The sequence below is a fragment of the Mesoplodon densirostris genome, chromosome 19, assembly GCF_025265405.1.
Source record: "Mesoplodon densirostris isolate mMesDen1 chromosome 19, mMesDen1 primary haplotype, whole genome shotgun sequence".
NCBI classification, from domain to species: Eukaryota; Metazoa; Chordata; class Mammalia; order Artiodactyla; family Ziphiidae; genus Mesoplodon; species Mesoplodon densirostris.
In genome coordinates this window covers 52867271-52881113 of record NC_082679.1, presented here as the reverse complement: position 1 = coordinate 52881113, position 13843 = coordinate 52867271, and the positions used below count along the sequence as shown (strand labels likewise).

General features: G+C 53.3%; 1 protein-coding gene across 6 annotated transcripts in view; it reads right to left on the bottom strand.

Moving 5' to 3' along the window:
• Positions 1–1006: 1006 nt before the first annotated feature.
• The window catches only part of ST3GAL2 (ST3 beta-galactoside alpha-2,3-sialyltransferase 2), a 44517-nt gene continuing 31680 nt past the window's right edge, over positions 1007–13843 (bottom strand). For all 6 annotated transcript variants that reach the window (XM_060084143.1, XM_060084142.1, XM_060084140.1 and 3 more), the window contains 6 exons: positions 12295–13688; positions 9774–9967; positions 6244–6423; positions 4604–4649; positions 4211–4330; positions 1007–3362 (listed from right to left, as the gene is read on the bottom strand). In XM_060084143.1, coding sequence (XP_059940126.1) covers positions 3189–3362; positions 4211–4330; positions 4604–4649; positions 6244–6423; positions 9774–9967; positions 12295–12633 — 1053 coding nt within the window. In that variant the 5' untranslated portion in view covers positions 12634–13688 and the 3' untranslated portion in view covers positions 1007–3188. The remainder of the gene's footprint in view (positions 3363–4210; positions 4331–4603; positions 4650–6243; positions 6424–9773; positions 9968–12294; positions 13689–13843) is intronic.

Here is a 13843-nt window from a genome sequence, read left to right as displayed (position 1 = left end):
CTATGGTTCCAGATGTGATATCTTTGCTGAATCAAAGCAACACAGTCCTTGGCCAACATTAAAAAAAAAAAAAAAAAAGACACATGATTTGGTGAGACTCCTGATTCTGGAGGTAACAGGTACAACATCTGGAGTGCTGCTCCCACAAAGTGTGGTGACCCACAACCCATAAGACTGGGGCCCAGATAAGAAACAATTCTCGGAAGCCCAGGCTATGTGCACGTCATCTGGACGCTGGACCTTAGCACTCAGCCAACCAAATGCTATTGGAGAGTGTCTGTGGCAAAGAGAGATGTCATATGCAGCCTATGGTAACTCCAAATAAGAGAATTACAGCCCAGAGTCCTAGGGTTTTAGAAAAAGACCTACGCCCTCCTCCACCAAAAAGTAATCTCCATTTGAAAAGCAACTCTGGGCTTGCTCTTGAGCATTGACAGAAACTGGATTGCAGGACACCAAGTGACTACAGACTCTGAGAGATCCATCGTGAGGCCCACATTATCTGATCCACCAGACTATAAAATTGTACATTCAGTGGCATTCCGCTGCATAATGGAAGTGGGCTTGAGTGGGTCCAGACAGCCCAGTTAACAGCACAGGCAGTTACCACAGAGCCCTGTGGCACCAGCTCCTACCATTCTGCCAATTCCCTGCCAACCCACACCTATGGCATCATGGTAAGTTCCACAGAACCTGGAAAAGGAGGGGGGAAAAGCCCCATCTTGGTGCCTGCTGAATCTGCATGCTGTGCTGGCGCCTTGCAGTGGACAGTGTCTGCCCTGCTGATCGACTCAGGGGCCCTGAAGGACAGTGGTGAAGGCCACCTTCCCAGAAGGCATAGCTGGCAGCTGGGGGTTGGGAAGCCTCACGTATAAGGAAAGGGTGGGAGTCGTGCCCTCCCCTCTTCACATCCACCCACAACAGTCTTAGCCATTACGTGATCACAACTTCCCACTGACAGATACACCTTTTCACCAGCAAACACATTTCAGAACAAACGACTATATAGTTTCTTTGCTCTTTTTAATTCAGAAAGAGAAAGGGCAGAAAATAAAACAACATTTGTTTAAATAATTGTTGTAGAAAAGAAGATCTGGGCCGGATGCTGGGACCTACCTCTTCCAGAATGGGGATTTATTAATGTTTTAAACAAAACAAAAAGGAGAAAAAGGAACAGAAAAGAAATAAATTATTCTGCTCAATACTGTTTGGCATATTGCATTGTTTTTTCATCTTTTAAACACTCAAAAGAGCCTCTTCAGGAAGCACTGAGATGAGACTGGCAAGAATACCTGGTACCTTGACTCTACAATGACAGCGGGAGGTGGTGAGAGAGGCGTTCCGCTAAAGGCCCCCCTAACCCACCCGCATTCTTTACTCCTCCTACTTCTGGAATTGGGAAGGGACAGACTCAAGCTAAGTTCTCAATATATTAACTTTTGGGGGTGCCCAGTGCCCTGCCCTAACCCTCTAATACACTCCCCTGCTGGCTACTGTTCCCCCAGCCAGCTGCAGGAACTACACCAATGGCCAGGAGGCTGCCGGGTGGTATCACCTCACCAAGAAAAAAGGGTGCTTTTTGTGTTCGTCACTGTTGGGAAGGGGGATCCTTTTAGTGGTTTGGAAGCTTCACAGAAGCCCTTTCACTTCCCCAACCTTGAAAGGTGAGAACACCTTCAGCAGCCTCCTCTAGGGACTTAAGCTGGGTTCAGTCATGCAAGTAGCTTCCAGCTGTAACCTCTGGTTGTTAGCTTCGCAGCCCTTCTAGAGCTGGAAATGGAAAGTGGGTTAGAGGAAAAAGGCAGCAGGTGAGCAAGGGGGAAGGGATGTGTGGGCAGGGGAGGAGGCATGCAGGGGCAAGTCTACTCCTCCCCAGCTATTTGCATGGCCAGCTTAGCATTTGCAAAGAATCTGTTGGCCAGCCACCCCTAGTAACTTCAGGTTAGCTAAATCGTGAGCCCAAAGCATCTCCAGCCTTCTTTCCTACGTGTTGCTCCCTCTCCCTAAAGCCAGACAAAGGGGGAAGGGCGGGGAGCAGCAGTGCCCCAATCACAGGGCAAGTTTTGATTTTTTTTTCCCCCAGAGAAACAAGTAGGCTGGGGAGGGGGCCCAAGGCCCAGGGAGAGACACTTTAAAAAGGTTGTGGGCGAACAACAGGGGCCGAGGGTACTCGTGAGTGTACCTTACATCTGATGTGACGGGGCTTCCTTGTCTCCGGCCCTATTCTTACACCTGTGTTCCAGAGTTAAGCCCTAAGCGAATTCCGCCCCCAGCAAGACGTGAAAACAATTCTAGTTTTCTGGTGAGACACTAAATGCCATGGTCAGAAAGGCCATTCCATAGGGTGGCCAAAGGCGGGAGGGGAGGAGGCAGGAGGAGGGGACCCACGTACCCTCTGGATTCTCACCGCATTTCTTTGGTGGGTTTGCACTCACCCATCTGCGCCTGACCAATAAAGGAAATGTAGGGTCTAGTTCTCTCGGAGGTCCAGAGCGGTTTGGGAGGGCTCTAACTTTTCCCCTGGGGAAAAACGCGCTCCTTGGAAACCACCTGACCACCCGCCGACCACCCGAAAGCCTCCGCGAACGCCCCTCCGCCCGCCCCGAGGCCACGAGGGACCCCCGGGAAGGGGAGGCCGGGCCGCTACTGTCCCGCACCTTCCCCACCGTTTCCTCCTCCGCGCCCCCTGCGGGGTCAGGCCGGCCGGCGACTGAGCCGCCTCCGGCCGAGCCTGAAGAAAGTACTTCTTGGGGCCGGAACAAACTTCTCCTTTGAAAGCGTGAAATATCGATAAAATCCTACCCAAAAGCATACGGGAGTGGGGATTGATCGGCCGCCGGCCCGCCTCCGAAGGTCATTGATTGGAGGAGACGGGCCCCAGCGCCGGAAGTTCTCCTTGAGTCGCATGATTGGCTGGGAGAAACAGAGGCTCCGGCCGGTGGCAGCGCTGATTGATGCTAGGCCCAGGCAGCGCCCAGAGTCTCGTGATTGGCGGAGGATAGCCGGCGCTCGCTAGACTGAAGCATGATTGGTCCAACTGCGGCGGCGTCGCTCCCGATTGCCTGCTGACGCCCAATAGGGCGCCGCGCCCGCGCTTAGGCCACCACCCCCGGGCTGACCCTGAGTCCCGGCTGGAGCGCTTCCCGGCGCCTCGCGGTAGGGCCGGAAGAGTCACGGCTGGGTCTGGCTCAGTTCCCTCGGTAGACCTCGATCTTGCTGGCCTTGGCCAGCATGTCGATGATGTGGGCCTCGAAGTCGGCGTCATGCACGCCCGTCTTCCGGAACTCGCCCGCGTACCGGTTATTCTCCCAGTAGTGGTGCCAGTTGCCCCGGCTGTCGGCCCCGAACCCGTACACGTTCACCTGCGGGGGAGGGCGGCGCGGGTCACCCCAAGTCGGGGACCAGGGAGCAGAGGGCGCGGGAGAGCCTCGGGTCGTGGTGCGGAAGGAGAGGGGAGCCGCGACGAGCCGCCCCCAGCCAGAGGCCGGCAGCTCATCAATTTACAGCGCGCGGTTAGACCGGGAACACCCAGCCCTGAAGCTAAGGACACTGTCCCAGAGGGAGACTGCTGCTCCCTTCCGGTTCTCCTTCCAACCACCCTCTGATTACATCAAGAACACCTCAGTTTGGGGCTAGTCTGTGACAGCTCTCCAACCCTTGCTAACTGTTTTTTTTTAATTTAATGGAGTACTTTTATTGAAAGCTGGTCAAGTACCCAGTACCATACACTGAAGAGTTTACTGGCAAAAGTGGGTGTGCTGGGCATGAACACTACCGTGTATGGCACAGTAGCTCCCCCTGCTAGAGAGATGGTCTCCTTGAATGACTAACCTACATTTTTAACACAGAGTAGGCCTGGGGTCCACAGCTGTGGAAGACACCACCCTGCTGAAACTTAACTACGTTGTTTCCATTCCATTTACGTTTATGCTTATTGTTTATGGCAAGTAATATCAATTATGGTAGTAGTATTCAATTTCCTTTTTAAATAAATTTAACGTTTCAATGAAATGGTTTCAGACTTGGTAAAATCATGAAAGTAGTTAAGTCTGGGAAATGCAGATCTATACCTTACAACCTAGAAATTGGGGGGAATGAAAGCCACTTTGTTTTTTCCTGCAAAAACACATTCCCCTTGAGGCACTGCTAAGCCCCGACAAGGGCTGACTCCCTCTCGTCTATGAGTCCCGCTATTTTATCAACTACCCACCTCATCACACACATGCAGAGCAAAGAAGAGTACCAGCATCCCAGTGGAAGGGTACCGCCCATGATGCTCTGTCCACCTGTCGTGGATGTACTTGAAGAAGGCTGGGTTGTAGATCTGGACCTGGGAGGAGAAGATGGAATGAGCACATGAGGGCTTCTGGGGCCTGGAGGCTCAGGCCAGGCTCTGAGCAGCTTTTGCCGGTCCCTCCATGCTTGCCAGTGGACCTGTTCATCAGGGTTCTCTGGTTCCCGCAGCCTCTGTGTGGGGTCAGGCATACCAGCAGATGGGGACTTTGAAGGTTCTAGAAGGGTTTTGGGGGGTATCTGAACCACAAGGCCTGTCTGCACTGTTTCCTCTGGGGTGGGGATGAAGAAGGGGGAGGAGGAAACTTACCTTTTCTTTGTCCACTCGAAGGAAGGACTTCACTGGGGCATAGGTGCTGAAAGCAGAAAGAAAAATAACACTGAGATGGATCCGTGGACCCAGGGATGCCTTTTCTCCCACTGAGGCCCAAGTGATGACAGCCTCACGATAGGCTCCCCTGCTTCCAGACTGCTGTCCCATAGCACATCGCTGCAGTTCCTTGCTCAGAAACCTTCAGTGGCTCCCTATGTCCTTCAAGATGAAATAAAGATGTTTTAGACAAGCACTGGGGCCTTCCATAACCCAGACCCAACTTTTCTTCCCACAAGGCTCTGCTGTGATCATCTCACACCCACCATGTTTGTGCTCTTACCTCTGCCCACAATAGCCCTCTTGCTACTCTCCTCATATTTGGCACAAAGCCCTCCTTCCCTATTAGTCAGCCATGGTGCCTGTAACCTACACTCCCATTTCTGAGTATCCATGGGACTTAAACTCTACAGCACTTATTTTAGCCCTTATGACTCGCAAACGTAAGATAAAGTCAGAAAACTTTATACTTTATACTTATACTTCCGTGTTTAAAAAATACGTGGTGACAACAGGCAAAAGGTGGCAACAATCCAATTGTCCACTGACAGATGAATGGATAAACAAATCTGGTATATCCATACACTAGAATACTATGCAGCCTTTAAAAGGGATGAAATCCTGACACAGGCTACAACATGAATGAACCTTGAAAACATTATGCTACTGAAATAAGCCAGACGCAAAAGGACAAACACTGTATCATTCCACTTGTCTGAAGTACCTAGAATAGTCAAATCATAGAAACAGAAAGAATAGTGGTTATCAGAGGCTGGTGGGAGGGGGGAATGGGGAGTTACTGTTTAGTGTGTACAGAGTTTTTATTTGAGATAATGAAAAAGTTCTGGAGATGGGCTGTGGTGAGGTTTGCCCAGCCATGTGAATGTACTTAATGCTAATGAACTGTGTGGTTAAAAGGGTGTATTTTGTTACACGCATACATTTTTACACACACACACAAACCTTGGTGAGACAGAGAGTAGATTAGTGGTTGCCTAGGGCTGGGGCAGGGAGGAGGGAGTGGGGGAGATGGCTAAGGGGTACAGGAGTACCTTCAGATTATCTTCATCTTTAGAACATGCATGTATTCTAAAATTAATTGTGGTGATGGTTACACAACTCTGTAGACATACTAAAAGCCCCTGAACTGTACATCTTCAATGTGTGAATTGTATGGTATGTGAATTATATCTCAATAAAGCTGTTAAAAAAAAACTACTTGGTGAATTGAATTTCCTGAGGTTCCCAGCTGTGATTGGGCAACTGCCTCCAAAGAAAGTTCTCAGAAGGCAGAGCTCCCACAGTGGAAGCTACCTCCTAGAAAGGAGATCTGGAAAAGTGTCCTTCTCCACCTTTCTACCATCAGTGTGCTGGCTGCCACCATGCAGGGAGTGACCCAAAACAAGCTGTGGCCTCGGCTAACCACCGTTTTGGGCCCTCCCTACCACTGCTTCTCTCCTCACCTGCCCCTCTTGGCCAAAATATTCAATTAAAGGAATTCTAAGATCCGTTCCCTGGACAACTCCTCCCAAGGTGGGCCTGTCACCCATATCCCACTTCTAGCCAGCAGAGGAGCTCACAATCGGATCTGCCCCGTGGACAGGGCGCTGGCGATCCACAGTAGGTCCAGGGCTTTGAAGGGCACCAGCACGAAGCTGACGTTGGCGGGCAGGTTCTTGGCACTCTCGGGGTACATGAAATGGTGGGTGGTTCGGCTGCCGACATCCTGCTCAAAGCCCACGGTTGGTGCCTGATTCATCCTGCAGGGACAAGAGGGTGGCATGAGAAGACACCACTGTGGAAAACTGGTACAAGAGTTTTAGAGGACAGTTGTTGCTGGCCATCAAACATGTAAATAGGTGTGCACTTACCCAGCAATTCCATTCTTAAAATTTATCCTATAAAAATGGCTGCATAAGTGTGCAAAGGATATCCACTGCAGTATTATTTACAATAGTGAAAAGGAAAACCAATCAAACAATAGAGAACTGGTTAATACATTTTGGTACATTCATGTAACAGAATAGCATGTAGTCATCAGAATGAACAAAGTAGATTTACATGTGCTGGTAAGAAATACGTCCTAGAGCTATTGAGTGAAAAAAACCAAGTGGCGTGAGGAATCTCACTTCTTTCCTTTTAACACATATCTTTTGAATACCTGTGCAGTCAGAGGAAATTACAACACAGAAAAGGAAAACTGCAAATTAGATAGTGTGATTCCATTTTTTGTGAAAGAAAAAGAAAGGATAGAAGGAGAGGGGGAGAGAGAGAGAGAGAGAAAGGAAGGAAGAAAGGAAGGAATGAAGGAAGGAGGGAAGGGAGGAAGAATAAAAACTAACTTTTGTAAATGAATAGAAAAAAAATGGAAGAGTATTAAAATTTTAACAATGGTTACTCTTAGGGAATGGGATAATTCACTTTTTAAAAATATATGTTTTATTTTTAGCTGCGTTGGGTCTTTGTTGCTGCGTGCAGGCTTTCTCTAGTTGCGGTGAGCGGGGGCTACTCTTTGCTGTGGTGCGCTGGCTTCTCACTGCGGTGGCTTCTCTTGTTGTGGAGCACGGGCTCTAGGTGCGCGGGCTTCAGTAGTTGTGGCATGTGGGCTCAGCAGTTGTGGCTCGTGGGCTCTAGAGCACAGGCTCAGTAGTTGTGGCGCACGGGCTTAGTTGCTCCATGGCATGTGGGATCTTCCCAGACCAGGGCTCGAACCCGTGTCCCCTGCATGGGCAGGCGGATTCTTAACCACTGCGCCACCAGGGAAGTCCTGGATAATTCACTTTTTAGTGCGTACATTTCTGGGTTTTTTTTTTTCCCAATAACAAGCACATATTACTTTTATAATTTTTTTTTTAAAAGAAAAGACAGCCTTTCACAGCTTACAGCTCACCTGGCTGTTCTGTCCTCTTTCCTAGAAGACATGGAAGCAAGATAAGAAGCTGAAGCACCCCTTCGGCCTCCGGGCGGATGGCTCAGTTCTGCCCGTCTCAGCCACCCTGTCCCTGCACTTTAAGTTCTTGTCTCCCTTTCCACTGCAAGGCCAAGAGGGATGCCTGCATTCTCACAGAGCCCGCCCTCAGCTGTCCCGGGCAGACGTGCAGTGTGGGGCTGTCTCTCCTCTGCTGTCTTAGAAGAACCTGGAACCCCAGAGCAATCTCCCCTCTGCCCATTCCCCAGGCTGTGACACACCAAGAAGGCTTCTAATTCCTTTCAAGTGGTGCAAAACAGGATCAAAGCTCCCTTTTTTTTGGTGAGCATCTTAAAAACAAGTGATCCAGGTTTAAACACAAAACTGTTGGCCTTTTCTGTTGTGACGCATTGTGAGGACATTCCTATCTTGTGTGGATCCCAATTCAGAATCATACCACCTAGGCGGGTGACTGTAACCTGGGCCTCCACTGGGGACACAGGGATCTGGGAGAGAGGGAGCAAAGTCTCCTCCACGTGCTCTCCCAGCTTTTTATGCCCGTTCGAACGTTCCCTGTCCATAAAGTGGCCAGCACCCCCTAGCTGGGCCCTGTGTCACAGGGGTCCCCCTACTGGCTCCCTTCTGCCCATCTCCCACTGATGGCATGATGTGGTGACAGTGTGTCCAGGATGCCTGCCCCCCACCCCCGCAACTGGTCGATGTGCTGTACCTCATGCCTCTCTGGTTCCCTTCCCTTGAGGGACTGGAGGGTACTTTGGGCTGGGAAACCAGAAGTGGCCTGATTTGGAACTAGAGAGTGAGTCTTTGTTCTCAGCCACTTCAGCTGCAGTCTGCTTCAAGCAGAAGCCTAGAAGCTTTCCTGCAGCACCAACTGTGCTCTGGCCCCCGAACAGGGATTAAGATCCTGCCTCTCTTCTCCCAAATCCATTTCTTTAGAACTGCCAGTCTGCCTACCGTCTGGGTACTCCTCTGATGTCTTGGTCTTTAGGATTCAGAAATACTGTCTTCTAGAGGGGATGAGAAGTATTTTTCCCATTCATTAATAACAGTTTGCTGGGACTGCTACAGCTCCACACACAGCATTGGTCCTATTGTCACCAAAGCCACGGTCTGGATCTGCCTCTGCCATGACAGCCCTGGGGTCTGTGAGCAGGAACAGAGCAGCTGGAGAGGAAGCCTTAATGGGGATGGTGTTTCTCAGCTGGTGGCTGTGGGTGCCTGGATTTGGCCTAGCATCCCCCTCTCCCCCCACCCCTCAACCATTCTCAACATGAGAAAGGTTCTGCAAGGAATGTTGAAAGCCTCAGAGACGTATTGCTGCCTTGGTGTTGCTATGGAGACAGCAACAGTTTCTAAGACAAAGCCCTGCCCCCTGCCTCCTGGGAAACCTGGTCTTTCTGCAGAGCCCATCTTAAGAGATGCTTAGTGAAAACTGGGCATTTTCAGTATCTTTACTCTTAGGGCTCTTCCTCCACCAAGGAGTGGGATGGAAGGATCCCCACTGTGGCATTTCCTGCCACAAGTCTAGGGAGGTAAGTCAGAAAACAAGGAAGTTCAGAAGCAGAATGAGCAGCCCATGTCCGGGTCACAAATCTACCTCTTGTCCCTGCTCACACTCGGGCTCCCTGCTCCTGTCTTCGTCTGGAATGAGTGCCCTCCCGGCCCTTCTCTGTTCCTCAACGCTGGGCACAGATGTCTGTAGAATGAATGAGCCCCGGCACAATCGAAATGCTATGAGGTAAAGGTAAGGGATGGGAGCCCAAAGCAGGCACCGACAGCTCCTTTTTCTGCCTAGGACGCCCCTCCTCTGCCAGAGGCATCACCTGTGGCTATTAAGCAAGACGCTAGCTTGGGGCCCACACTCCTGGCCCAACTGCTAAAAGGGACCAGGCAGGTGAAAGGGCCTCTGGGGGGAGTTTTCACAAGACATCAGCCAGGAGTCTAGTTTCAGCTCTTTACAGAGGCATTCAGAGTTGGAAGCTGAGCGCGGGCCTCAAGCAAAGTTCAGAATGACAGTTCTGCCTCCTCATCCACCCCGACAAACACAAGTGAGAGATTTGAGCCTCTGTCACAGCACCCCCGGCAGCTGGCCGCTCCTATGCCGCCGGACAAGGCCAAGGAGGCCAGGGCCCCCTCCTGGAGGCCGGTCCTGGGTCCAGCCTTGAGCTCCCTGGGACTTACCTCATGATGAAGTTGTGCCCGTCCACATCCGGCCCGTAGCCAGAGCCCCGCAGGTTGCCCGAGTTCCCCACCACAGCACAGCGCCGGCACCGGCGGGGGTCCCGGAAACGGTAGGGGTTCTCGCCTGGTACTATCTGGAACAGCTTCTCCAGCACCTCGTTGGTGTTGTGTGACTTGAACTGGGGCTGCAACATCTGGGGAGGGGAGAGGAGAAGAAAGCAGGAGGGGTGTGATCGGGAGGGGACTCCCACCTGCTCCCTCCCTGCCCTCACCCTCCAGGGTCCAAGCAGCGCAGGCCTCCTACCCGGGCTGTCAGGGGGCGGAAGTCCTCCCTGAGCTGTAAGGACCCTCCCCTTGTTCAACAACAGCGCAGTCTCCCTACCGAGACCAGACCAGGGAGGGCCCTGCTTTCGGGAGTAGCTCTAAGGTACTGGTTGGGCTTGGGGGTCAAGGTGCTAGTCAACACCTTCTCCAGGGATCTGCAGGCCTGTGCCGCGAAGCAGAGAGGCCCCTGCTCTGCTGTCCTCTCGGGGCAGCTCTGAGTCTCAGAGTCATTTTGAGGTGCAGTTAACGTGGAAAGCCCCGGGGAGCTTCAGGGGCTTATTCCCAAGCAGCCTGCAGGGGGCGCCCCTGGGACTCAGCCTGAAACTCCAGGCAAGATCCACAGGATATCAGGAGCCCTGAGCCCTGGGGAAAAGGCAAAGAGGCACAGGTACTCTTTCAAAGTCAGAACAGCTGGAATGAAACCGGTCCCCCACACCTCCCACCACCAGTGATGCAAGAGACCATGAAATGAGGCCAGGGCAGCACTTAAACGCCTATAGTGCCAGGCAGGTAACATGCAGGAGTGAAGAGGCAGGTGGGGCCTACAGCCAACAGGAGCTCCCATCGAAAAGGGGTGACTTCAACCAATTGTTGCCTTGTGGGATTGTCAGCCCAGAGGACCAGATTTTCTGGTTTTTCAAGAGAAGCTGAAAAAACAGATGTCATGTGAAATATCCTGATTCCTAAATGATGGTAACTCATGCAAATAGTTTAAAAACATTGAGTGAGCTGGATTCGGCCCCTGGGCCACCATCTGTAAGGGCTTTAAAATGCTCTGTGGTCCGAGCGCTAACGCTGCGGGTTTGCGGCTAAGCAGGAGCTGCTCAGGGGACAGAATGCATGGAGGGGATGGGTGGGCCTGCTTCTCTGCCTCTTCTCTGAGCACAAGAACATGAACTCAGTGTGGAGAAGCAGCTTAGCCCTGAGACAAGAATTTCTAAGTTCACAGCAAAAGAGGGTGGCTGTGGGGAGCAGCAGAGAGGTGGCTTCTGGGGCTTAAACAGCCCTGAGTTCCACCCCCGTGAGCAGGGGGCCTGGCCTGCCTCTCGGTCCACCCCTGCCCAGAGGCCTGTTCTGGCCGTTCGTGGCCACCACTGAGACCTACGACCAAGGCAAGCCCGGGGCACTCTCTGAACCTCGATCTTCCCCGTAAAATGAAGGGTGTGACTATGAGCAACGGGCAGGACCCTTCAAGGGCTCCAGGCTGTCATGCGAAGGGTGTGTGTGGCTCCTGGTGACTCCTGCTCTGTACACTCCCCATCCTTAGGGACTCTGACAGTCCGGGCTGGGAAGCAGGATCTCTGAGCTGCTCTGATGAGCCTGATTGCAAGAGCTCATCCTCACAGCTGTCCTAACTGTGAGAAAAAGGGAGAGTCATCACCCTCCCCATTTGCCAGCTGGGGAAACCAGGGACCATGAGCTGCCTCCCAAGTCCCCCAGCAGGAAATGCCTGCAGCCTGCAGGCCCCCCTGGGTCAAGTACTGATGCTGTTCCACCTCTGACATGTGTGGCAACCAGATGGCCCTGGCAAAGCCTAGGCAGTGACGCTCCAGAGATGACAGGGACAAGGTGAAGGGAGCTAAAGCAGCAGCAAGGTGACAGGATCTGGAAGAGAGGGGAGGCTTGGGCACACCTGTCCCCCCATCCCCTCCCCGTCACCTCCCTTAGCCCCCAGAGGAGTTGCTGATGCTTTCCTATCCCAACCCAGAAGAAAGGCTTTTCCAGCAATTGGAAGGAACCAAATGAGTGGCATCGTGTTTCAAATTATTCTGAGCAAATATTTACAAATTAGGATACTGGCTGCATAGCCACCATCACTGGAGCTGAGCCGCTGCCTCCTTTATAAAGGGCAGGCCTTCTTCCTGATGCCATGCTCACTTCTCGCCATCTTCTCCCTGGGGAACCTGTTTCTCCTATCAATTTCACCTCCCTGGCCCAGCAAGGCATCTCTGGTCTATGTTTGGCCGCTACAGGCGCTAGAAAATATTAGTTCTCTTTCCTTCCAGGCAAAGCTCGCTCCCCGCTTCACAATCTGTGATCCTAGGAGCTGGCTCTGGTCCAGCGAGCCTCACACTTTGTCAAGGCTCTGGGGGCCAGAAGACAGACAGCCCCAATCCAAGAGGGGGCTCTAAGGGTGACTCCCAAACCGGGGGACAGACCCCCAGAGAGGAGGCAGGAAGGGCCACAGCTTTCTCACCATCCACCACCTCTGGACCTCTGGGGGCAGGTCCATGTTCTCGCGGGTCCAGACCGGGGAAATGTTGCTGTTGAAGTGGCTATCAAACCACTCAGAGGTGCCGGCGTCACCCATGCAGCGGCGACAGGCACAGCTCTTGCCGGCAGGCCCCTCCTTGCTGAGGCGCTGAAGGCCGGTGTAGCCGGGCACCAGCTTCACCCGGTGGGTCCCGTCCAGGGCGCCCGAGTCCAGGTAGGGCAGGGTGGCCATGCTGTGGTGGGAGTAGGTGAACAGCAGTGACATGATGAACACCAGCAGGAAGGCCACGGAGAGGAACCACACCCGCAGGGAGCACTTCATGGCTCAGCACCCCGGGGAGCCGGGGCCTCAGCCCGGCAGTCAGGTGGGTGTCACCGTGGCCGCTCCTTTCCCAGCCCGCTGATGGGACAGCCACAGCGTCGCCTGCTTGTTCTGGCCCCACGCGCAAATGGCATATGGGCAAGTGCCAACCAAGGAGGGGACGGGGCAGAGGTCCCACACCACGCCCTCCCTCAGCGTCAGGAGAAAGCACGTCGGCAGCAGTGGCCCCCGTCCCTGAGCCGCCTGGCCCTGCTTATGGCTTCATTGGGTCTCTCCGTCACTAGCTGGGCCAGAGAGGCTCTGCTTCTCCCGGAGCCCTGGCAAGGGGGAGGTCAGTCCATCCCAGCCCTCTAGTCCCTTGGGGTTGCTGGCTGCCAGCTCTGGGGGTCCCCCTCTTTGGCGGCTTGAAACGATCCAGTCTGGAGCATTCGGGGTCCTTGTGGCTCATGAGCAGATGCCGAGGCGGCCCCTCGTCCCCTGCAGCAGGGAAGCCCTTGAACCCCAATCACAGCAGAGAGCACGTGGGCTTCAAGCAGCCTGAATTTCATTTAAGAGTCTTCCCTCTCTCAGCTGGCCCTCAGGGCCCAACCCCTCTGCCAGGGGAGGAGAGGGAACCAAGCCCCAATCCAGAGAGAAGAAACCCAGGAAGCTCTGTGGGTTCCAGAAAACTCTTCAGAGACCAAGATCCTCCTGGCGTTAGGTTCTGCCCTTCTACTTCCCATCCGAGACGCCAGCCCCTTCCCGCGACGGTCGCAGCCCCAACTGCAGTTGTGTAGGGGTGGTCAAACTCCGACTCCTGCTCTGAGGTCCTCTGGGGCCTGGGAACAGCCGCTTCTCAGCAGGGTGTTGCTTCGAATGCCATCAGGGTCAGCGGAGCGAGTGTGAACCGAGCTCCAGGCCAGGGCCCAGGCCTCCGTCTTGGTGCTGCTGGCCCAGGCTTGGAGGCTGCTCTGCCCATCTCCGCTCCCCTGAGGCCTCTGTCTTGCCTTGAACTAGCAGTAACCCCCTGGCAGGCTCCCCTCATTCGTCAGGCGCCAGGCTGCTGCAGCATGACTCTGAAATTGCAGAAAGGAAAAATAATGTGCAGACAGATCGCACATGCACACGTGCTCTCCCCCAGCCCTGCCCCCAAGTCCCAGAGGGGCCAGAGCTGGCAGTAGAGGAGATGCCCACTTAACTGAAGGGTGGACAAGAGAAAGGGCTCTTCCCT